This window comes from Dipodomys spectabilis, unplaced genomic scaffold (genome assembly GCF_019054845.1).
Source record: "Dipodomys spectabilis isolate Male_0828 unplaced genomic scaffold, ASM1905484v1 ptg000043l, whole genome shotgun sequence".
NCBI classification, from domain to species: Eukaryota; Metazoa; Chordata; class Mammalia; order Rodentia; family Heteromyidae; genus Dipodomys; species Dipodomys spectabilis.
The window spans coordinates 14,927,252-14,954,292 of NW_024870720.1; the positions used below are offsets into that span (position 1 = coordinate 14,927,252).

General features: G+C 35.5%; 1 protein-coding gene across 1 annotated transcript in view; it reads right to left on the reverse strand.

Annotated features, from left to right (window-relative positions):
- Window positions 1-213: 213 nt before the first annotated feature.
- The window catches only part of Chic2 (cysteine rich hydrophobic domain 2), a 36,305-nt gene continuing 9,477 nt past the window's right edge, over window positions 214-27,041 (reverse strand). The window contains exons 2-6 of the mRNA XM_042678421.1: window positions 20,322-20,376; window positions 20,029-20,184; window positions 6,558-6,614; window positions 6,332-6,391; window positions 214-1,826 (exon numbers count right to left, since the gene is read on the reverse strand). Of these exons, the coding sequence (XP_042534355.1) occupies window positions 1,776-1,826; window positions 6,332-6,391; window positions 6,558-6,614; window positions 20,029-20,184; window positions 20,322-20,376 (379 nt within the window). The 3' untranslated portion in view covers window positions 214-1,775. The remainder of the gene's footprint in view (window positions 1,827-6,331; window positions 6,392-6,557; window positions 6,615-20,028; window positions 20,185-20,321; window positions 20,377-27,041) is intronic.

The window sequence follows — 27,041 nt, forward strand, 5'->3', positions numbered from 1 at the left end:
AATTTTCACATTGAAACCACAGGAATTACTGGGGCTTTGGGGAAGCAGTACTTTTAGTTTCACTACTTTAAGGTGGTATGACACAATCTAAACAGAAGTTAAATAAAAGTGAGAAGTATTTGAGTTCTTTTTACTTTGTACACTTCACAAAAAAGTGTTATATAAATCCAACTTGTTAAGTATTTGGGTGTGTGAGGCAACAGAAACCAATAATTCTCAGACAAAAACTGTTGTAAATTTTAGTTTTAAGATTGCTCCTAATGCCCAATACAGAAACAGGATATAAGATACTGGCACTTAACTATTCAAATATATAGAGAAAAGTACAGTACTTAGGAGAAGCACAAAGAAATACTTAAAAAAAAACCACAGGTATATTAATTAATGAAACTGGTATTTAAAAGATTTAATACAAGGAAAAAAGGTATAGTGGTACCAATTCTTAATACAAATTATTAAGCACAGTTCATATAATTTCAAAAATTATTCACATTATTGCTCGATACCACAGCCATAGGGAACAAGTTGTTGACACATTAAAACGTGTATTGTTTTAGCCATATAAAAACATAAACGTACAGATAGGCCATTCATAAAGTTCTAAATGCATGGAGATATGTACAACCCAAAGGAAATAAGATATAGTTATATATGTGTGTGTGTGTTTAAAAGCAATAAGCTCATCTGACTCAAACTTACATGTCACATCTTCAATAAAAAAGTCGTACACATAACTGGATTGAAGGTGAGACCATAGGGTGGATAAAAACAGTACTAAGTGCTCCATTTCTTAGTAATAAGCTGTTCTAAATATTGATGAGGTACTAAATACCAACTTACTTTTAATTCTATAACTTTTACTCACTTTTCCCCACACTCTTCAGAACCATTATGTCCATCCTACAGTTACTGTCAGATTAAGAGAAATATTTTTCTTAGAAAACTTTAAAAGAATTATGTCCATACATTTGTATAGAAGATTTAATGACAATAAAAAATAACCCATATAAGGCCATTATTAATATCATTCTGATCAATCAAAAATATAAACAGATTATGATGCTATTATATTTTGTGATCCTGAGCTCTAGCAACCATTAGATACATGCATACCAGCCATTGATTTGTCTATTTTAATAAAAATAATTTAATCCTGCCTTCCTACCTTTGAAGACAGAAATATTTTCAAAACTTTTGACAAGTCTTCATAATGTTAACAGATATATCTGCTGTAAACAGAGCATTAGGAACTATAAGAGAAAGGACATGTCAGGTTTCAAAAGGCTATTAAAGAAAACTTACTATTTTAAAAATAATTACTATTTTAAAGGGAAGAAAAATTTAATATAAAGAGTGTGCTCAGTAGAATAAACAAGTAGAGACTTAGAAAGATGTTTTTCTACGTTAAGAATTTATAAATACAGGGCTGTGTGTACCTTGGTGATAAAATAAAAAAGGCTGGCCACTTTTTATGCTAAGTTCAAATGTATTTTTTTTTTGAGAATACAAAAAAGTAATCCTTGAAAATCAGAATACATAACAGAAAAGAGCACAATAACTTAAGTATTAAACATCTGTATGAAATAACTTGCAAAGTTTGACAAATATGCACACATAGAACATGCGGTTATTTAAAAACAAAAACAAAACAGAAACAAAACAAAAACACCACACAATTCTGTAGAACCAATGTTATGTCACCACCAGGAGAGCACCAAGCAAGGCACCATTGGAAAGACAACATACTTGGAAAGTCTCTATAAATAAAGTAAATGCTAATCTGGTCGAAAAATCGGTGTCTTTGGTAAAAATTCTATGAGGATGACCTGTAAATGCAGAAGAAAAAGGTTTCAAAGATTTGAACAGACAATTATCTTAAAACTTTAGTTATACTATATCTTGTAATTTTTTAAAAATTCTATTTACTTTTCAAAACTACAACTTTGTTTTCTTAAAGACACTTATCTGATAACCTAGAACCTCACATTGAAAATGTAGTTTATTTCTGCATCTTTACCAAATATAAAAACTTCTTTCTCATAAGGAAAACTTTATAACTTTACAATTCCTTTGACAGTGGAGGAGCACATGCACAAACATGCATGCCTGGATGAGAACAGGAGGCTACCTGCACGTCAAGTTTTTCATGGTCCACAGATTTATTTAATCCCAGTAATTATCATCCTTGTTTTAGATGAGAAAAACAATGATTCTAGTTGTAACATCATAGATTGTGGAGTCAGAATGCGATCAAGAGTCGTAACTTCAAGTCTTGCCTTGCCTTATTTCTACTGTTCTAAAGGACTGCAGCTGATCAATAATCTTCATGCTTCCACACTATTATTATTCATAGATCTTTGGGGTGGAGGGGGGTGGTAGATACTGGGATATGAACTCAAGTTTCATGATGGCTCAGTTTGCTTGCTTGGTAGTTCTCTAACACTTGGGCCACATCTCAGCCCTGCTTTTTCCAAGTTATTTTGGAGATAGACTTTTCTGCCTAGGCTGGCTCTGAACCACTTACCTTTGGATCTCAGCTTCCTAAGTAGCTGGGATTACAGACAAGACTATGGGTGCCCAGCTCATGTTCCCACTCTTTTATCAAGGTCTCTAAATTCTAAAGTTGCTCCTATTTTACCTACCAGGATTTGTGATCTCTAGATAAAGAATGTGAAGTCACACACACACACACACACACACACACACACACACACACACACACACACACACACACACACACACACACACACACACACACACACACACACACACACACACACACACACACACACACACACGGCAGGGGGGAGAAGCATATGTATATATGTGTACCTTAGGCTGGCGACTGGCTTTCATTTTTAAATTGTTCTCTTCTTAGATTAGCAAAAGTAATTTGTCCCAAAAGACTTTTAATAGTTAAGTGAAGGAAAATGAGCAAGAAAACACAGTAACACTAAAATACACAAGGGGGTCAGGGATAATTTTTATTCAACTTGATCTGTCTTAAATTACAATTAACTCTTTTGCTTCAACTCTACATAAAACATATACTGATAAATATATATATATATATATATATATATTTGACCTGAATAATTTCCACATGTGGTAAACTAATTCTTTCTTCAAGACACTATGTCTTGATATGATTTCCACATCTGAACAACATATGCAACTTAAGTCATCTGAGGCAAGAATCTTCATTTTTACCCTTGAGTTCTACTAGTTTTTGCTCTGCCTTCTATATCTGCCTCAAAAACCTTCATCCTGCTCCAGTTAGCCTACAACTAAGCCTGCAGAGCCATGTTTGCCATTCTCTGGACTTGTTATTTACTCACAACACATGTCCTAGCATCCTGTGCAACTATTCTCCACCTAGCTTTTTCATTTGAGCTATATCTCCATTCCTCAGGCTTTTCACCTATAATAATAAAGGGACTAGTGTAGGTGAAAAGGTTCTAATGCTTTAAAATTTAATTAACAGGTGGTACCAATGCTCGATAGGAAATGTACTCATTACCTTACTCATGTAACTGTAACTCCTCTGTACAGTATCTTTACAATAAAAAAGTATTAAAACAAATTTAATTTACTTTAAAATCCACTTTCAAGCCAGGACCTGGTTGGTTCATAGCTATAGTCCTAACTACTTAGGAGGCTAAGATCTGAGGATCCTGGTTTAAAGCCAGCTGGGGCAGAAACGTCTATAAGACTCTTATCTCCAATTAACCATCAGAAAACAGGATATAGCGCTGTGGCTCAAAATGATAGAGCACTAGTCTTGAGCAAAAAAAGCTCAGGGACAGTTCCCAAGCCCTGAGTTCAAGGCCCACAATTGAACCCCCTACCCCACCCAAAAAAAATTCACTTTGAAGACAACACTTCCTTATTTCTAGTACGTCCTCCAACAGTAATTTTAACTTTTTCACATTTTATAATGTAAACTACATAATATAAATTATAGACTATACTGGACTATATTTGAATTATTAGTTCTTAAAGAACAATATCCTTTAAGCTCTTTTCCTTCACAAACCACACCCGGAAATTAGCCACTGTCTTCTTTCTTCTAAATTGTACACCTCTTTATCATATCTGAATAAAGAAAAGTTAATTTTGAACTGGTATTTTTCCAGATTATCTCTAATGTCCAAAAATCAATGAGGTGTAGATAAATCAAGGAGACATATCTGTAAGTTACAGAAAAGTTAAGAAACAACATGGGATAATTAGGTTACTATCTTACTGTGATACTGTGTGATATTGAGACATTTTTAGGACTCCCTGAAAAATTATTTTTAAGGGAGCGTTTTTTGGTTTGTTTTTGTTTTGTTTTTGTGGGTTGTTGAGTTTTGAACTCTGGGTCCGAGACTGCCCCTGAGCTCTTCAGCTCAAGGCTAGTGCTCTACCACTTGAGCCACAGCACCACTTTCAGTTTTCTAGTGGTTAATTAGAGATAAGAATCTCAAAGAAGTTCCTGCCCAGGCTGGCTTTCAACTGCAATCCTCAGATCTCAGCCTCCTTAGGAGCTAGGATTATAGGCGTGAGCCCAGCATTTTTAGGGAGTTTTTAAAACTACACTTTTTTCCTGTGTCAACTACAGAAATATATATGTCTTAGGAAATCTAGCAATCCTTATTTTTAAGACAATTTTTTAATACTTTGTTTTACTACTCCTCTATATTTCTTCTATTATAATGGGAAGAAGATTGGCTTTAAAGGTGCTTAATCATGGAAAACATGTAAATTTAGGGAAGTAATTTTACAAACACATACTTTAGAATGTTTTAGATTACTAATTTTTAGTTAACAAAATTTTAAGTATATTTTGTGAATCAAAGAAAATCACATAGCAAGATTTCCTTGGAAATCATAGCATTGGAAATATTTTTTTCAGTGTTGGAGATCCAACCCCAGGGCCTTGCACTTGATAAAGAAAGCATTCTACCACTGAGCTAAACCTCAGCTCAGGAATAGCTTTGTTTTCCTTTCTAAGGTGAATTTAAAAACACACAAAAAACAATTAAAACTTCAGTTTTAAACTGTGTTGGGTTTAAATGTATTGCATTATTTTTCATAAAACTGTTTAAATTTCCTATCTCTGGTTTCCAAATACATACATAAAAAAAATACATGGGTCAACCTTAAAACACATTACTCAAATGTGTTTTTTTAAGGTTATAAAGAGGTATCAAGTATCTTTCTTTCTCATCATCATAAATTAACGTTTGATATAATGGCTAAAGCTAAAACCTATATTATTAAATTCACTGAATACAGCTAGTTTGCAGTGGAAGAGATACTTAAAATATCTTTTATGTTCAAGGAAAAAAATGGGATTTGGCCGTATGGTAATTAAACAAATGAAAAATATAACAAGGAAATTATTTTATCATAATTTCCAACTGTTTCAACACTCTTTAAATACATCTTGTTGCACGCGCACGAGCACACACACACACACACACACACACACACAAAATCTATGATGGTTATATTGTTGCAAAGAATAGACAAAAGTTGGCCAGAAATGCTATACCAAGTACTTCACAAACACTGTGTTTTTAGTTTTCAACAATCAGCTCTCCCTTAAACGCTTTTCTTTTAAGCTAATAATCTTTCCATGTTTAAAATAAAGCACTTACGATCAAGGGAGACTTAATGAAAATTCATAATTTCCTATAGTATTCTGAACTTCTCAAAAGGAGAACAGTCATTTAAGTATACTAGGGAGTCACACAAAATTAAAGTTTAAAATCACAGCATATGTATGCAAAACTAGTATCTTTGAAGGATAAACAAGATGGCCAGTTTCTCTTCTTAATTTTAAGATAATTTCACAAAGCAACATTCTAATAACTGAGAGATTCTCTAAAGTCCACTGAGGTATATAGGCAGTTAAAGTCTATAAAGGCTAAAGGTTTCTTAAGCTCCAATGGCTTGGCTGAAAGGTTTTCTTCCATACTTGGAAACTTGATTAGCATTATATAAAAAAGCCATATCTGACTTGCTGCGTAACCAAAGTTGTGGTTATTCTTTATACAGCATCTAAAATTTCACACTCCATCAACACATGTTCAGGCTATTTTATCTTGGCAATTAATTTATTATTTTTCAGAACACAGTGAAGCCTTGTTTTCAAGTCATTCATAACTTTATAAATCAGTCTTGCACATGAAACCCATGCATCTGTGAACCGTAGAAAATCCTTGCACTCAAGAGATTAAGCTCCTGACACCTTTGCTGATTAATAATCATGGAAAGAATAAGATCAGAAGCAAAATAAATGATCATTTAATAGAGAAACTCACGAAACAGCCCTTTAACTTACATATTCCATCATGTTATTCGTTTCACATTTCCTTTTGCTCAGTCTCCAGTGCAAGCACAGCTAGACAAGTAGGAGAGTAAAAGAAGAAAAATGAGCTCTATTTTATTGCAGCACACAGACTAGCCCATTTGTCCACCTTTCATATTTTTAGTTCAACAAAAGCATCTGTTTCCATACTGTGCAATTCAGACCCCAACAGTACGAAGCTGCTCCCTGTGGTACTCACCTTGTGGTATAACCTATTGTTTTCCCATTCTAATAACTTCTCAATCGATCTTCGTGTCTGGAAGACAAATGAGGAAAAAGTTTACTCATGACTGGTTTTAGAAAAACTTTGTTTTGCAGCTGCTTTTTGTGAGAAAAGAAGTATAAGACAGTGTCTGAATATAGGGTGGGCTGAGACAATGTTCCAGCACTAAATAGTAACTTGAGAGAAAATAGTGTTTCTAAGCATATGTATCTTTTGAACACTGTTCCAAACCTATTGGCCTCTAACTTAAAACTAGCCAAGCCAAAAAATAATGTCATTAACCAAATTATATTTGTATTTATATTTATATATATAAACCCTCACTTCTTCAGAAAATATCTTTGCAATATTTAAATAATTTAAAAGTATTTAGCAATATGTAAACAAACACAAATTAAATATTAGTTAACAAAATGAAAATGACCTTTAGGGTAGATCCAAAATCAAAATAATTGTTAAGATAAAGGAAACATCATTAAGTTATAAAAATCAAACTAATTTGAACACCATACTTTAAAATGTCCATATATAAAAGCCAGTTTATTGGCTATTCTAAGAATATTTTTTCCTAGCAGAGTCAAATTTTAATTTTTAAAAAATTAATACTTATTTCACAATCAATTGTGAACTTTAGTTTACTTGACGGTTGCAATATAGACTATGCTGCTTGGAGCAGTTGCTTGGGGTAATAAATAAAGAAGATAATTCATGGTGCCAGGTGTTAGATGAGCTGACACCACTGCAGGTGCAAAAGGGACAGTGATGCAGCAAGGATTGACTTGGTGCAGACAGGATTGACTTGCTACTTGGTGCAGCTGCAACTTCCTTAAGAGGAGGAAAAAAGCATCGACTGCTATTCATGTGGCACAACTGTAAATAAATAGTAATAATCAAATACTCAAGTAAAGGATGAGCTAGGATGAGCTAGGTGAAAAAAGTATGAGGATCAAGCTGGTTTTGAAGAGCTAACAAAATACTAATACTTATTTAAAGCACCTACTGTAATCCATTTCCAATATTATCTGTTAGCTTGATCAACATGTGAAAAACACACCAAAGTCATTTAGGTGCCAATTATAATTCATAACTACCAACAAATTGTCTCTAGGTGCATTCTATTTTCCAAGCTGAAGTAAGAAAAATCAGAAAATCAACTACTTCTCTAGGTAATAATATGCCAATGACTAATTTATTACATTACTTTTTTCAAACAGTCTTTTTGGCAAGAATTTTAAAGAAAAAAAAAGTGCCCTTGTTAACAATGATCAGTGGACCTCACTTGTTTCTTTGTAAAGATAGCCTTTTAGAGGCAGCCCTCCTTTTAAATGAAAATAGGGCAGCAGTTATGGTCACACTTTTTGTTAATTTAGTTGCCAGTCAGCTCCAAATCAAAAGAAAATAAGGCTGCAGAGTGTAATTAACATTCAGTTCAGTCGTTTTGTCCCTTGTCTAGCCCCCAAGCTTTGTTAAAATTGCCATCTGAATGCTGAAGGCTGTAGGGAAATCGATTTGATTCTAATCGCACCATGAAAAGAACATGATCTAACTGCTTTCAGCCCTCCGTAAATCTGTACTAGGTCTTTAGCACAATGCAACTTCCAATTTAAAAAGCACTGAATGTCTCGTCAATGACTTTGTGAAGAAAAAAGAACAAGGAGCAGACATAAAAATTCCAATAGTTGTTTAAGCATTAAAGTTCATTTGCATCACAGCGAACCTGAAAAGGGCTGACCTCTCAAACCGCCTCTCAGGTCTATGAAGTTGTAGCCTTGACAAGCTCACATTGACAGAGCTCATTGACTCTGAAAGGCTACTCTATCAATGGTGAAAAATGGCAATAGGTTCTACTATGAGCAGGCATCTGCCTGCCCACCCGCTGCTAAACCAATGGCAAAACCGATTCAAAACCTGAATCTACCTTGTAATCTTCCTTTCGAGGACCTTTTAATAATAGATTAAGATTACTATACAATTTGAGGTTTTACTTTTACTGATGGTTTTAATGGGAATGAGGGGTGATGAAAGAGTGGAGAACAGGCTTTCCAAGTCTGCTACTTTATATTAAAACTACAAGGAAAAAAAATAGGACTAAAGAGCTTAATCCATCTTGAAAATATTTATTACTTAGGGGGAAAAAAAAGGTTACCACCATCATCAGTTCATCAGAAGTTTAAATACATGATATACTATAGTGAGACTAGATCTCATGATATATGTACACACAAATGAACTTAAAAACATTTACTTTAAATAAATCGACTACCAGTATTTGAATAAATGACAATTACCAAGTATGAAACCTGAAATTCCAAATTACTTATGCAGGAATTCTGAATTTATTCTTTGCCTCTAATTATGAGTTTAATGATAGGGCTTAGTACAATAATTGTATCTTATAATATTTAAGAATTCTAAACCAAACAAACCCTGCTATGCCATAGTCTGAATAGGCATCTAAATATACAATATTTCTTCACACTTGACAGTCTGAAGTAAACGCTGTGAACTAGAGACATCTAATCTTGCTGTAAGACTTCTTTCCTGCTTGACAGGTGAAAAAAAGGCACTTGCACGTGCAGCTTAATTAATCATTGCACTTGACATCTCAATGATTTACAGTGAGGAGCAGGTGAGAACATACAAAACCAGAAAGGAACCCTTGATTTGAGTGGAACATTTCTAGCACACTAAGGTGACAAGTATATAGATTCTAGCAGTGATTCAAAAAGGAAAGAAAGAAGAAAGAAAGAAAGAAAGAAAGAAAGAAAGAAAGAAAGAAAGAAAGAGGGAAAGAGAGAGAGAGAGAGAAAAGGAAGGAAAAGAAACTATGCCACAAATTATTTGTTAGTAACAACAAAGGCTCAAATTAAATGAAGGAAAAAAAGCATTAACTATTGAGAACATTTAATACTCGGCAATTATTTTAAGTTAACAAAATCAAAATACATTTTCAAGAATAAATACAATATCAATTTAGCAGACAGTGAAAAATATGACACTTCAACATTTATAAAAGCATTTCCAAAGCTTTTAAACTTCAATGAAAAGAAAGCACATTATAACTGCAATCATCTAAATATAAAAGTTAAGAGTTTATGTCCACAAGGTTGTCAGATAGCTATTTCTAATGAAATGTTAAGATTTAGCACGTCAAACTCTATAATTATTATCTGGAGAAGCAACCTGATAGTATAAAAATCTGTCACTCAATTTCAAATAATTACATTTTCTCTTCATTTTCAAAAATAAGTTAAAGCAAATAAATATGCATCAGAAAAAAACAGTATGTATAGGATCTATAAACATGAAATATCACTGAAACATATCTTTCTGGGCCAGGTTCTAAAAATAAGTCATCTTATTTTCTTAGAAGAGTTTAATACTTCTGAAAGCACCAGATTGATAGTCATGGGAACTAAAACTCTGTTTAGCTGAAAGAACAGAGGAAAGGGCAGTACAGGCTTCAGTACAAGCTTCCCTACAGTGGGCCTTAATCCTTTTCAGTGTGCACACCCTGGGGTGAGAGGACAGGTTAGTGGTTCTTTACCAGTGAGTCCTAAATCCTTCTGCCTAAGATGAACAACTCAAAATCTAATTTTATCATGGGTTCTTTAGATAAAAGGACCAAGACCACCAACTTACAGCATGTAAAAAAAAAAAATCAACTTTTGTGAGCATATCATATCACCAACCTGGTTTAGAAGACAGTGCTAAGCATCCCTCATGTGAGAGCCTATTTTGAATGGCCCTTTCCCTCTTTATAAAAATAAAACAGTAACAACACATTCCTTCATTTCAACACTTTGGTGGTTTTATTTTCTTCATTGGTAAACTAGTTCTAATATGTCAGCCCCACTACAGTAAAAAAATCACAGGGATTCAAAAACATCATTTTAACTACAAATTAAATAGATTTGTGTACACAGACAGATCTCTGCGCTTCTATTTTAATTGCCTTTGATCCTACTGAAATTTTTGGTACAATTATGAAAATAAGTGAAAATATGAAAACTGCAAGAGAAACACAAAGATCTAAATGAAATAATGAAGACATAAAATGGCTTATTAGATAATTACTCAATATTTAATATTAGATATGACATGTCCTTAAAACTTTCTGAGAATTTAAAGTTGGCTTACAACAGTACCCAGATAAACTATATTACTGAAATAGAAAACTAGGACTTTCTAATAATTTTTTCCTAAATACCCTAACTTCTTATTATTCCCTATAGACAAGCTATGTGCCATTATGCATAAACCTTTCAGAATAGCGAGGAACCACTTAGATAATCTTGAAGATACTTCTACTTTGTTACCACTATTACTGCATCTTCATTACCAATGACTAATTTATTATTTGAATTTTTTAAAACTTTGTAAGTAGTTTGCTCCTTAAAACTACAATTAAAATTTATTTGAATTGAATTTGTTCAAAACATCACAGAAGGTCCAAGCAATATTTCAAATATTCAAATTCTTATTTAAAACATGTATGAATTGAAACCTTTGTACAATTAAAGTTACAAAAACATACTTGATTTTTACATTCTTAAATTTATAATGCATTAAGATTCAACTACAGTGCTTTAAATGTTACTGTAATCTTAGTTTTAAGTATTTTCAAATAAGAATGTATATGCATTTATATCAGTGCAAACTGAAATTGTTAAATCAAACATCTTTTTAAAGTTACTGGAAGGGGCTGGGAAGGTGGCTCAGTGGTAGAGTGCCTGCCTTGCATGCATGAGGCTCTAGGTTCAATTCCTCAGCCCCACATAAGCAGAAAAAGCTGGAAGTGGTGCTGTGACTCAAGTGGTAGAGTGCTAGCCTTGAGCTGAAGAGCTGAGGGACAGCGCCCAGGCCCAAGAAGAGTTCAGACCCCACGACCGACAAAAAAAAACAGTAATAATAAAGTTATTGGAAGGAAACTATATAAAGTAAAAAATTACTTAACTTAGGAAAAACTTAAAACAGAAAATTACTTGACTTACTTCTGAGATTAATGTAAAATTTCATAATGCTGAGATGTGCTGAAAATTAGTATTTTAATATATAAGAACCAGGATTTTCACCAACAGGCTCAACAATAATATACAATCAGAAAATAAAATTTCCTTCCAGTATGTAAATAGTCCTTTTAAAATCTGTATATGAACAATAACTTTCAAGTAATTTAGACATACTACAATATTCACTGAATTATCACTAGAATATCACTTTCCTATGTTGGTCAAAAAGTAATACTGTTAGATAGTTACAAAAGAACTAAAATTCAGTTTCAAATGACAGCAGAACATTAGAAAAAAACTCTTCATAAGACAAATTAGTATTATTGTCAAGAATGTTTTTAAGCTATATAATTGCCTAAAAAATTTAAAAATCAGTGCTTAGAACTAACAGGTTAAAAGCAATTAAAAAATAACAAAAACACACTAGCTGATTGATCAGAACAGACAATTGAAGAAAAAAGAATAAGGAGCTAGCATTTCTGGATCCTCATTTTGGGCATGAGGTCATTCTAAATGTCTAGCTTTTATTACCTACACAACGAGCTTACTAAGCATCTTGTACTCCTTTCATTTTACAAATAAGAACGTAAAGCTTGGAGAGATTAAGCTTAGAGCCTTACTAGAAAATAGTGGAGTCAAAAATCAATTAGTGGCTTTCTACCTCTTGTTCTTTCCATCATAGCATAGAGCTATAAATTTGTAGAAAAGAACCTTGAAGATATCTTGAAGTAAATAATGCATCCATGATGTATTGTAAGTTATCTAAGTCATAACCAGGTTATCAACCTTCAATTTGCCTAGAACTATGATTCAGGAAATAAAGATGAAATAACAAAAAAAACCAGAAAATTTCAAATAAACAGAAAAAAAAATAAATTAAAATCCACAAAACCATCAAATGAGTCAGGCACTGATGGCTTACACCTTTAATCCTAGCTACTCAGGAGGTTGGGATTCTGAGGATGAAGGTTCTTAGTCAGTATAAGTCAGTTGAGACCCCAATCTCTAGCAAAAGGCAGATGAGGTGTGGCTCAAGATGTAGACCACAAACTAAGCAAGCAAGCCAAGTAAGCATGAGGCCCTGAGTTCAAACACCAATAACAACAACAAAAGTCAAATAGACAGCCTAGAACTGAAAGATACGAAGTACATGTCCACCTATATAATCTACAATCTAGGATGTAGATATAATCAAATAGACATCTGATTAAAATGTACTTTTCACCTGTGTCCACTTTATCTACTATACAAGAAAATGGACAGCAGATAACAAAAAAAAAAAAAAAACAAAAAAAAAAACAAGGCAATCCTTTGAAGTTTCCTAAGCTTATTAACTTGAGAAAGCTTCTAGGTCATAGCCACTATATAAGAAAACCATGAGACAAAGCCAGAGGCTCCCTGAGTTAAAAGACAGAACTCTGTAGAGATCAGGGTAGCTAGAAGTCACAAAACTGGTACATATCCAGAGATACGAAGAAAGTCCTGTGAGTAATACATGAAAGTAAGAAAAACTACCAGTACTGGGCAAATTACTACCTAAAAAGATTAGCAGTAACAGTGCCTAGAGCCATAAAGATCAGTACAATGCTACTTTTTTGTATCATCCATACTCAAAAACATAATAATACATAGGCCATTGGATAAAGTACTAAGGAAGGTCTTGATTCACTAGGGAGAATAACTAAACACTGATTCCTTGGAAAATAAAACAGAATTATATATCCCTACACTCTTAGGTACATAAACAGAAGAACTAACAACAGGTACACAATCTTCAGAGCAATGGTGATTTTTTTAAGTGCAAGCAGCCTAAATGTTAATTGATGAACAGATAAACAATCTGTAACATGTAGCTCATATATGTAACATATAATATGTACAATAGTTATATAATGTACATATAAATATACGGATACACACACACACAGCTCTTCTTTTTCTCAAATCATAGTATAGTTAGATATGGTGGTACATGCCTGTGATCCAAGTTATTGAGATCAGGAGGATCGAGGTTTCAGGCCAGTTCAGGCAGAAAAATATGCTATCTTAACAGAAAAAGCTGGTGTGTTGGAACCTGTGTGTCTGTCACCCCAGCTATGACAGAAAGTCTAAAAGAGGTGGATTGCGGTCCAGGTGCATGTCTAGGCAGGAAGCAAGACCCTATCTCAAAATACTCAGCATAAAAAAGGTTGGAGGGGTTGGAGGCATGGCTCAGTTGGTAAAGTAGTAGATGAATGAAAGCATCAGTTACTGAGTTCAAGTCCTGATCTCAGACCAGAAAAAAGGGCTAGACATGTGGTTCAGTACTAGAGTGCCTGCCTAACAAGCTCAAGGCCCTGAGTTTAAACCCCAGTACTACCAAAAAAAAAAAAAGAGTATGAATGAGAGAGAGAGAAAGAAAGCCAAGCACTGGTGGCTCATGCCTGTAATCTTAGCCATTCATGAGGCTGAGATCTGAGCCTGGTGATTCAAATCAGCCCAGGCAGCTAAGTCCATGAGACTGTTATCTCCAATAACAACAACAAAAAAAAAAGCCCCAAGTGGCACTTTGGTTCAAGTGGAAGAGCACTAGCCTTGAACAAAAGAAGCTCAGGGACAGTACCCAAGCCCTGAATTCAAGTCCCAGGACTAGTACAAAAAAAGACTATATATATATGTATACACTCACATATATATATATATATATATATATACACATATATATACATATACATATATATATACATATACACATTTATTATGTATAACACATATTGTATATAAGTTAATAGAAGCATTCAAATGAAATCAAAAGCTGCTCTTTGTAATGATCAATAAAATAAATCTCTGGATAGTCAGAAGAGTAAACAGATCCTTTCTTGATATTAGATGTATCTTATAGGGCTGGGAAGGTGGCTCAGTGGTAGAGCGCTTGCCTTGCATGCATGAGGCCCTGGGTTCGATTCCCCAGCACTACATAAGCACAAAGGAAAAAAAGCCGGAAGTGGCACTGTGGCTCAAGTGGTAGAGCGCTAGCCTTGAGATGAAGAGCTGAGGGACAGCGCCCAGGCCCAGAGTTCAGGCCCATGACCGGACCCCCTCCAAAAAAAAAAAAAAAATAGATGTATCTTCTAACAAAGGTATGCATGCAATTCAGTAGAAAAAAAAAGAATCATCTTTCTAATAAATGTAATTAGAGCAAAAAACAAATTCAATTCATTCATCCAACCATACAGAGACCTGTTATTGCTCAGTGACATTATCTGCTCAACTATTACCTTTCTGTTTTTCTAAGTAATATTTTGGGGCTAGTGTACATGTCTTGTATATCTTTAGTCAGATATATCATTAAATAGTTACCATTTTTGTGTTAAATAGTCCATTCAAATTTTTTCATTTTATTTTCTTTTTGAGACTGTTCCAGAATATTTTGTAGATTCTATTGACTTTTCTTCATAGATGATCATACCATCTGAACGAGTATTACTTTTTTTCCCTTCCTCCCTCCCTCCCTTCCTTTCTTCCTTTTAAAAAGGTCCTACAAGGGGGCTGGGAAAGTGGCTCAGTGGCATGCCTTGCATGCATGAGGCCCTGGGTTCAATTCCTCAGCACCACATAAGCAGAAAAAGCCAGAAGTGGTGCTGTTGGCCAAACCTTAAAAAAAAAAAAATACAGGGCTGGGAAGGTGGCTCAGTGGTAGAGCGCTTGCCTTGCATGCATGAGGCCCTGGGTTTGATTCCTCAGCACCACATAAGCAAAAAGAAAAAAGCCGGAAGTGGCGCTGTGGCTCAAGTGGTAGAGCACTAGCCTTGAGCTGAAGAGCTGAGGGACAGGGCCCAGGCCCAGAGTTCAGGTCCTACAACCAGACCCCCTCCCCCCCAAAAAAAACAGGTCCTACCAGGATATTAATTTGGATTGCAATTAATTTGAGGGTATTAAGATATTTTACCTTCTGACATATGAACCAAAATTGTTCCAGTTATTTAAGTGTTACAATTTTTTTTTCTTTCTAACCTGGGTGCTTTTGGTTGCCTTTTTGTACTAGTTACAATTTCCAGATAAACACTAATTATAGATCAATAAGACATACCTTTGGCTTGTTTCTGAACTTAGGAAAAATATTTTGGGAGGTTGATCATTAATATTTATGTTAATTGTAGAGATTCTGTACCTTATGAACTTTAATAATTTTTTTTCTCTACCTGGTCTGCACTTGAGTTTCCAGCACCTCTTCCTCCCAGTTCTTGGCCAATGGCATTGATTTTATGAAAGTAAGTGTTGCATACTCACTGGTACTTGTATTAGAAAACTATAACATGAAAACAAGATGCTTACATACTCAATGATAAACATTTCATGTCAGAGACCAAAAACACTTATCACTTATGTAATCCCTTCTCCTCAGCAATAATTGAATAGAGGATCTTTGTATCTTATGGAGAAAGCCACTAATAAACCAAAACGTCTGTCCATATCAACTGTAGCATGTCAGATCAGTGTTGTTGCTAAAACTACCTCCTCTAATTGCCAAGGTCAAGAACAAAGAACAGGTAATCAAGACATTAATAGTCAAGATTGTAAATACAGCAAAGTAGCTTAATCAGTATATCCTACCAAATATTTTGGTTGTAAGCTGGGAGCACATGCCCAGTTTGATGTTAAGATTGACTGCTACACTGTCAATGGATCTCAGGAAGTAAATAAGCCTATAAGACATATTGTATAGGGGGCTTGGAAGGTAGCTCAGAGGTAGAGCGCTTGACTTGCATGCATGAGGCCCTGGGTTCAATTCCTCAGCACCACATAAGCAGAAAAAAAAACCAAGCCGGAAGTGGCGCTGTGGCTCAAGTGGTTGAGTAGTAGCCTTGAGCTGAAGAGCTGGGGGACAGCGCCCAGGCCTAGAGTTCAAGCCCCACAACTGGACTCCCCCCCCCAAAAAAAATAAATACATATTGTACAGATTCAATTAAAATTGTTTTTATGTCTAGGAACACGGCTCAAGTGGTAGAGTGCCTGCCCAGCAAGCACAAGGCCCTGAGCTCAAATCCCAAATTGATATAAAAAATGACTTGCTGTCCTAAGTATGAGAAACCTCCAAATAAGGAAACAATGGGTAACTCTTTGAAAGCCTGAGGCTACTGACGCATGAACTTGCATGTTCATTCTCAAAAACCCATGTGAGAATAGAGGCAGAGGCACAATAAAGAGAAAATGAAAATTAGAAGGGCAAAGAACAGACAAGGAAAAATGACTCCATATCCAACAGTGATACCCCCACCCCCACCCATCATCAAATGAAACCAATCCTTCTCATGCCGAAGAAGAGGAAGATAAAACTAGAGGACTAAACAACTAGAGGAAAATACAACTGAGGATGCTCAGAAGTGAGGATGAATGACATCAGTGTCCATGTAAACATTCTGACACACTGTGATGATTTGAAAAGAACTACATTTGAAAATGGCAATATACTGTTTTGTTAAGAAAAAGAAAGAAGGAATTTCATCTGAAAAAAAAAATCCTTGCTTGGGGCTGGGGGTTTAGCCCAGAGGAAGGGCGCTCGCCCGGCATGCGCAAGGCCCTGGGTTCGGTCCTCAGCCCTGGGAAAAAAAAAAAAGACAAAAAAAAATCCTTGCTGAGGTAGGAAGACTAGATATAAAAACCATGGGTCCTCTTTTTATGACTGAAGGTCTTTTGAATAAGTAGACTAAGTAAGAGATTAGGAAATACAGGTGCCATTTACTATGATTCCATCACACCAAAAAAACTTAGTATCTTCTTCAAGTTCACATCATTTCCAGGATTCCACATTACCTGAAGTTGTATGATATAGACCTTTTAGAAGAAAACGTCATTACCGGCTGATCAGAAAAAGCCTCTTTTAAAAAGTATCCCTCAATGGGCTGGGAAGGTGGCTCAGTGGTAGAGCGCTTGCCTTGCATGCATGAGGCCCTGGGTTCGATTCCTCAACACCACATAAGCAAAAAGAAAAAAGCCGAAGTGGCGCTGTGGCTCAAGTGGTAGAGAGTTAGCCTTGAGCTGAAGAGCTGAGGGACAGCGCCCAGGCCCAGAGTTCAGGCCCCACGACCCGACCCCAAAAAAAAAAAGTATCCCTCAGAAGAACTTGCCAAAGGGATTTGTGTTAAAACAGAACCACTTATAAAATGATTGAAGAAGGCAGAGAAAGAATTAATTGTCTGGTGGAAAGAAGATGAGGATAAGAACATCAAGGTGGCATATATACGTCTGCCAGTGAAAGTAAAGTTGAAACTATGACATTGATATGTTACTATTTAAAAGAATAGATGCAAATTAGTTTAACAGTGCAATGCTACGAATTTTATCCATTATCAGTCAGAGTAGGGCAAATATAAGCAACATCATGTTTATAACATCATGTTATAAACTTTACACACAAAAGATCAATTACTGTGAGTGGTCTATAATTAAGCCTAATGAAACATTATATATATCAGTAAACATATATAATTTGCTTATTTATAACGTTTCTTTTGGAAAAACTAGTAGTAGGTATATTGGGCTCATACTTATATACTTACAAAATCAAAGATTTGTTTTAATCATCACCAAAGAAGACATACAACATCACTATTCATTATAAAAATGAATACTAAAACCTTATTGTTAACATTGCCCACCTACTAGAATGGCTGAAATTTTAAAGACACATGAAATATTGACAAGGATGTAGGCAGAATAAAATCTCATACACCTGCTTGTGAAATTGTAAAATACTACCACATCTTTGGCAGTTTGTTACTTAAAAAGTTAAATATAGCCACGGGCCAGTGGCTTACACTTGTAATCCTAGCTCCTCAGGAGACCTTATCTCCACTAAACTACAGAAAAAAAGCTAGAAGTGGAGTTGTGGCTCAACTGTTAGAGTACTAGTCTAGAGTAGTAAGATAGCATGCAGGCCAGAGTTCAAGTCCCAGAACCATCAAAAGAGCTAAAAAACAACTTTTTAAAAATGTTAAATATAGAAAGCAGCATAAATCAAGTCATTCTACTCAGGAATTTTTACTCATGAGAAGTATATGTCCATAAAAAAGACCTGAACAAAGATATTTATAGTTTGATTTATCCATATCAAAACAGGAAGAAACATAAACTTCATCAATGTACATAAAAGCAACAATACTATATACATATAATAAAACATCATTATTTCGCTAAAAAAGGAACTGAGTATTAATTAAGAATTAACAATATGGCTAGAACTCAATGAGTAAAAAAAGAAAAACAAGGGCTGGGAAGGTGGCTCAGTGGTAGAGCGCTTGCCTTGCATGCATGAGGCCCTGAGTTCAATTCCTCAGCACCACATAAGCAAAAAGAAAAAAGTCGGAAAGTGGCGCTGTGGCTCAAGAGGAAGAGCGCTAGCCTTGAGCTGAAAAGCTGAGGGACAGCGCCCAGGCCCAAAGTTCAGGGCCCCCCCCACCCCCCGCCAAAAAAAAGAAAAACAAGAATACATGTTGTTTGATTCAATTTATATAAAAGTCTAGAATTGAGGCTGGGAAGGTGGCTCAGTGATAGAGCACTTGCCTTGCATGCATGAGGCCCTAGGTTTGATTCTTCAGTATCACATAAGCAAAAAGAAAAAAAAACAAAAACAAAAAAACGGAAGTGGTACTGTGGCTCAAGTGGTAGAGCACTAGCCTTGAGCTGAAGAGCTGAGGGATAGCACCCAGGCCCAGAGTTCAGGCCCCACGACCGGACCCAAAAAAAAAAGTCTAGAATTGTTTTTAGTCTGCAGATTACAAAAATGCACAAAGAAAACTTTTAGGGCTGATAAATATGTTCATCAAATTGATATAAATATAGATATGTGCTGTGACAAAACTTTCCATTTAGGGGCTGGGAAGTTGGCTCAGTGGTAGAGCGCTTGCCTTGCATGCCTGAGGCCCTGGGTTCAATTCCTCAGCACCACATAAGCAAAAAAAAAAAAGCTGGAAGTGGTACTGTGGCTCAAGTGGTGGAGCGCTAGCCTTGAGCTGAAGAGCTGAGGGACAGGGCCCAGGCCCAGAGTTCAGGCCCCACGACCGGATCCAAAAAAAAAAAAAAAAACTTTCCATTTAGTGATACAATTTAAATAGGTGCAATTTGTTATATGTCATTGGTAAGCTCAATGAAGCTGTTAACCTTTAAATACAAATTTAAGATACAAATACCAAGAAATACTAAGTTCTAGGCTTTAACATAAAACCTATTCTCAAAAAACAAAACAATCACACACACAAAAAAAAAATCACAAAGATATGTTCTCTGACATTAACAGAATTAAACTAAAAGAGAAAGGTTTCTAGAAAAATTTCCAAATACTTGGAAAATAAACAACACTTAAAAACTCACAACATTCCATACAATAAATAAAAAACTATAACTATGTGAGATTTGTTTATGTGTAAAACTAAATTAAAAGATATAGTTCAACTTACTCTTTTACTGAGGCAAATAACTGGCCACATACTGCAGCCTAATGTGCAGCAGCAACAAAGGCAGCCACAGAGGAGCCAGCGTACATTAACAGGGAGGTTCTTCTTAAGACAACTGTTAACTCTGTTGATGCTGGCTTTAAATTCTTCAGGAGCTACCTAAAGAAAAAGTTTAAGAGATAATAGCATCGTGGTATCAATTTCAATAGCCATGACTCATTAGTGTACACTTTTCTCTATTAGCAAGATAAAGTTTTGAGACATGTAAATAGTAGACAAATAATTGACAAACTCACTTTTCCAGTTAATGAAGAAGGGAATTCTGATTCAAATTTGTTGCTCAGTCCAAATCTATTAAAAGAAAATAAGAATAAGTTATTATATATCATTGTTATTATATATAATAGTTATTATATATCACTGTTGCAAAAACATTGCACATTTAACTAATTAAAGCTCAAGTAAACAGAATGCAGAATCCTAAAGAGAGGAAGTTGGAGACATGACCAAAGTTTGACACACAAAATCACCCTAATATGCAATGTAAAATGTAACAATTATGATGGCAGCTGAATCTAAACTTTTATACAGTGGCATGAGGCATATATCAACTAATCGGAAGTACACAAAACAACAAACAAAACAAATGGTTCACTTAATTTGAGCTACACCTGTACCACAACAACTTCAAAGTTTTTTTTTAAGTTTTTTTTTGTTTTTTGGTACCATTCTGGGCTTGAACTCAGGGTCTGGGCACTGAATCTAAGACTTTTGGCTCAATGCTAGAGCTCTACCACTGGAGCCACAGCTCCACTTCCAGCTTTTTGGTAGTTAACTAGAGGTAAGAGTCTCACAGGGAAACTGCGAATATGGCTTAGTGGTAGAGTGCTTGCCTAGCATGCATGAAGCCCTGGGTTCGATTCCTCAGTACCACAGAAACAGAAGTGGCGCTGTGGCTCAAGTGGTAGAATGCTAGCCTTGAGCAAAAGCAGCTCAGGGACAGTGCCCAGGCCCTGAATTCAAGCACCATGACTGGCAGAAAGAAAAAAGAAAAAAGAGTCTCACAGGCATTGCTGCCTGGCTGGCTTTGATAGCTAGAATTACAGACATGAGCCACTGGTGCCCAGCTCGAGAGAGTATTATTTTAATAGAATCTCTAATTTCCTGGCATAGAAATCAGCAATTGTTCGAAGTTTTAATAAGTATCCTCAGTAGACACAAGAAATAAGAAGCACAAATGTAAGTAACACAGTAAGGAAAAAGTAGCAGGAAAAAGGGTCAGAAAAAGGTAACAAAGTAGGATTTGGCCAAGTAGGATTTAACAAGAATTGTCTTAGGTGCCACTGAGCATGCACTTGTCAGCACATTTGATGGTGTGAAAGAAAATGTAGATATCTGAAATAGCTACATCTATTTCTAACCCTTAAAAGATCTTTTGTTTCGTTGGTTGATTTGGGGGTTTTTGTCAGCCGTGGGGCTTGAATGCTGGGTGTGAGGGCTGGGTGTGAGTGCGAGCACTCTACCACTTGAAATACAGCGCCACTTCCGGTTTTCTGGAGGTTAATTGGAGGTAAGAGTCTCATGGACTTTCCTGCCCCAGCCTTTGGACCGTGATCCTCAGATCTCAGCCTCCGGAGTAGCTAGGATTATAGGTATGAGCTACCAGCACCCAGATCTTTTACTACATGTCTTTAGAACTGATTTTTTTTTTTTTACTTAAGATATTTTCAAGAAAATAATAAAGTTAACTCACTTTGCTCTTACCTATTAGAAACATACATAGCACTTGAAGAAAAAGGCATTCATTCAAAACTCAAAAACTGAGTATCTTCACAAGAATAAATCACAATATCCTGAAAATAGGCTTTTTGAATTTGGTAGTTTTTTTTTTCTTCTTGTTGTATCTGTGAAACACAGTCTTACTATGTACCCCAGGGTGGCTTCAAACACAGGATCCTCTCATCTCAGTTTCACTACTGGGATTATAGACACGCACCACCACAACCAGGCCCAAGTATTCTTTTTTTTTTTTTCTTTTCTTTTTTTGGGCAGTACTGGGGTTTACATTCAAAATTTGCTTGCTCAGCTTGCTTGTCTAGCTGGCATTCTACAACTTGAGTCGTGCCTCTAGCCTTGCTTTTTCCTGGTTATTTTGGAGATGGACTCTCACAGACTTTTCTGCCTGAAACTTTTTTTTAGAACTATTCTTTACTGCATTCAAGTAATAACATGAAAAGCATTAAAATTGCTTTCAGAAATGAACTTCTCTTTTTTCAGAACTATTTAACTTCCATGTCTTTACTTTTTTTTTTTTTTTTTTGTCGGTCGCAGGGCCTGAACTCTGGGACAGAGCACTGTCCCTCAGCTCTTCATGTCAAGGCTAGCTCTCTATCACTTGAGCCACAGCGCCACTTCCAGCTTTTTCTGTATATATGGTGCTGAGGAATTGAACCCAGGGCCTCCTGCATGCAAGGCAAGCACTCTACCACTGAGCCATCTTTACTATTTTAAAGTTTGCTCCTGATTCTATCTTTAGTCTCCTCTGCAATCCACTGTATTTCTTCTTCTTCTTACAGACTATAAACTTGGATAAACCTCCTAGTCTTAATGTTTATATATTTTTTTCTCTTCCCTTAATGCATGAGGCCATCCAGTTTTTTCCTTCCTCATTGTCTTAAAAGAGTTCTTTTACACTCAATATCTTCATCTTCTCACTCAGTCATTATTCAAACTACTACACTGCAGGGTTTTGCTCATTTCTTTTTTGGTGGGAGGCAGTAATGTGGTTTGAACTCAGGGCTCTGGACTTACTGGGAAGGTTCTCTAGCTTAAGTCATGCTTCCAGTCCTCATTCCAATCTGTCTACAGATGAAACTGCTCATCAGAGAAGCTGGAAAAAACTTTCAGCAAGTGTTTTTCTGTACAGACACTTTCTTCTGGCAAAAAGCCTGAGCATCAGAATGTCTTATTTAGCATAAGCCACAGCAAATACTTGCCCCTTTCTTAAGTCCTTCATCCATGCCAAAGCTTACCTTTACAAATGTAGGCCAAGCAAAACAATATCATCAAGTTTTATCAAGATCATCTTACTTTATTAAGTAAATTTTAAAGTCACATTTCATATTTTATAATTGATTAGTTTCAGTGCTACCAAAAAGTAGTTCTAGTAGGAGGCAGTCACTGTTAGAAAAACAGTGCATTTCAGTTTCAATTGACATTATAAATTATTCTTAAATATTGTAGAGAAAAAAAACACCATAGTTTAAAGATAGGATGTAGCTCAGTGGCAAAGTGCTTGCCTAGTGAGTGCAAATGTCCTGGATTCAATCCCCAGACTCAAAAAAGACAAAAAAAAAAAAAAAAATACAGTTAAACAAACAAACAAAAAGTACTTTATGCTGATAAATTGTTGGCCTGAAACAGTACTGAAAAGGCCAAATATCATCCCATAAAATGATAGTTTGATGTATGTGAATAAAAAAGTTGAACTCCCCTCAAATTCTAACAATCTTGTATTCTATTAGTACAAAAAGCTAGAAGTAGCATTTAATCTAAAAGGAGATACTCAAGGTGAGTAATATCTTAATTACCTACAAAGACTAATAAAAACATTTTATGTGGACAAGAAAGCTTTACAGTACAAAATTTCATGTATTGTCAGAACTATAAATTATTACTACCACTTCAGAAATCAATTTGGCATTAAAAATATTTATACTTTTGCTAGAGTGAATTCTCTTTTAAGACGGTAATCTAAGAAATACCATGGCCAGTGGCTCACGCCTGTAATCCTAGCTACTCAGGAGGCTGTGATTTGAGAATCGTGGTTCAAAGCCAATGTGGGAAGTAAAGTCCGTGAGGCTCTTATCTCCAATTAGCCACCAGAAAACTGAAGTGGCATGGTGGCTCAAGTGGTAGAGTGCTCCCCTTGAGCCGAAGAGCTCAGGGACAGCGCCCAGGCCCTAAGTTCAAGCCCTACGACTGACAAAAAGAAAAAAAAAGTAACATGATATGTGGAGACAAATTTTGCATGAGTAAGTCACAGAAACTGTTTACAAAAATAGTTCATATTTTCAGTAATGTTTAAATTGCTACATGAACACTTTAAATACCATTACAATTCTATTTGAATATTTTACTTGGGATTAACTACATATTTTGTCAGAAGTGAACAGGGATGTTAAGGTCCAAAAATCAATTTTTTATGCATTTCAAATTTTTCCATAACCCAGGTCTAAATTAACTACAGTCTTTTTTATTTCAATTTTAAACTCTCCTTTATTCCTCATACATACATACATACAAAATATTAATGTCTTTCAGAATTGATTAGGTGCATTGTCATTTTGAATTATTTTGAACTCATGGTAAATTTTGGCTTTTACAGAACTACAAGAATCTAACTGCTTCAATTTGTTTTACCATTAGCCAGAAATATTTGCTCAAGTTTATTTTCGTTGATTCTGAAATGCTGTGCTATTTTTAACAATGAAAGTTTTAAAACAAGTGAAATATTTTACAATTACATTCATTGTAACACATTAATCTGAAACGGTTTTACAGCTTAAAATTATGCTAGAAGAACAGCTTGTTACTCTGAAAGCCTAGAAGCTCCCTATATTCTGGATAGTGAAACTACAAATGAGCATTTGCTCTGAGGACAGTTAATCCCTAGACTAGCTAGGGACTACCAGGCTGCCCAACTTAGGCAACCATAACCAACTCATAGTTAAGTCTTTTCTCTTACAAAGTATCTGAATACAAGACAAAGAGTTGGTATACAGACTACAAAGAAATACAAAGAAATAATTTAAATTGGAGTTAAGATACAGTAAAGTCATGAATAATTGAAAGTTAGGAATATTTTTTAAATGCCAAGAATTTTTTTAAAAAGGCAACTATGAAGTTCAGGGGAGGAAAAGTCACATTGTGACAGCTGAGGCTAGAAGTGAAAGTAAGTGAATCATAGTGGCAGAGGAAGCAAAGGACATACGATGCTGATAAAAATGACAGAAACTGTATCACCAGAGCAGCACTATATCCTCAGCAAGCATTTCCCAACTTCCCAAAGCCTGGCTGTACTATGGCAGTTTCCTTGTCTTCCTTAGTCTCTATTCTTACAATAAAACTGCACTGCTTAAGGCCATGTGGGTAGCTCTGCTCTCTGAAATATAACAAAGCCTAATAATTCATACCTGAAGAACCTGTAATGATAGTGGCAAATGATCCCAATATAATCTCAGATGAAAAATATACAAAACAAAATATGAGTATCTCAATTTTTAACAAGAAAATATGTGCACATAAATAGACAAACATTTAATCTATCAAAATAGAGGTTCATTTTAGATGCTGAAATTATGGATGACATTTTTTAATTAATTGTATTTATTTTTTTGTTTATATGGTACTGAGGAATCAAACCCAGAGCTTCATGCCTAGATGCTAGGCAAGCACTCTACCACTAAGCCACATTCTGAGCCCTGGATGACATTTTTATATGCTCCTATTTTCCAAATTTTCTCTATCAAAATATAGTAGTATTTAAATCTAAACAGTTTCTAAAAATAATTAGGAAAACTAAGAATAACTACATAAAAAAATTATTATGACTTTTGCTTCTTAATGACTATGTATATTTCTGCTTTACAGGCACATAAAATTCCCCAATTTTTAAATAACCTTCCCATTTTTCTTTATAATTAGAAAAGGATTAAAATCTCAAAAAGTTTACAAATATTGTTATTGGACAGTTTATCAAAGTTAACTGAAAAGGGTTTCTACCTTTTTACAAATCAAGGTCAGGGAGTAGATGAAAAAGCAGGAACACAGAAATGCTAGTTTCTTACAGGTAACAAAGGCAAGCATTTGGTGATGAATTTAGGATGAAAAATCAAGACACAAAAAAGTTGTAATCAAAACAAAACAGCTAAGCAATGGATGGATATAATGCCTGCTAATTCTGGTGTACATTATCAGCATGATATATTATTTCAGGAAAACAAATCTCCCTTTTGGTTCTATCTCAGATAAGGCAACAGACCAAAGGTCAAATGCTGTCCCAAACTGTCTGCTTTTATACTGCTGAGGATCAAACCCAGTGTCTTGTATACAAGTCCTCCACTGAGCTATATCCTAAGCCCCACACATTTTTTTCAAGTAGGGTCTCTTTATGTATCACAGCCTGGCCTTGAACTCATAATCCTCCTGATGTGAACTCCCAAGTCATTTGTAAGTATGCACAACTCAGCATGCCAAGGTCACAATTGTGTGTGTGTGTGTGTGTGTGTGTGTGTGTGTGTTGGCTGTGGGGCTTGAACTTAGGACATGGGCCCTGTCCCTGAGTCTTTGTGCTCTACCATTTGATCCACAGCACCTCTTCCAGTTTTGGGGTGGTTAGTTGGAAGAGTCTCATGGGGGACTTTTCTTCATGGGCTGGCTTCGAACCATGATCCTCAGATCTCAGCCTCCTGAGTAGTTAGGATTACAGGCATGAGCCACTGGCAGCCAGCACAAAATCTGGGGCTGGGAAGGTGGCTCAGTGGTAGAGCGCTTGCCTTGCATGCCTGAGACCCTGGGTTCAATTCCTCAGCACCACATAAGCAAAAAGAAAAAAGCCGGAAGTGGCGCTGTGGCTCAAGTGGTAGAGCGCTAGCCTAGAGCTGAAGAGCTGAGGCACAGCGCTCAGGCCCAGAGTTCAGGCCCCATGACCGGACCCAAAAAAAAAAATTTTTTTAAAGAAAAAAGATTAAAATGTTTTCTTCTGGATTCATTTTACAGCTGAGGACAGCTACTATACAGTAAGAAACGTTTTAAAACTTCATTCTTATTTTTAAAAAAAAGTTTACAGGTCAGGTATGTTGGCACACACACGTGATCTCAGCACTCAGGAAGATGAGACAAAAGCATCATCAGTTCCAGTCTGCCTCCAAAATAGAAAAGTTTGTACTCTAAGAAGTCTGGCTCAGACCTGTAAGAATACAAAGTTTGGGGATTTTTTTTTTCCTGACAGAGGA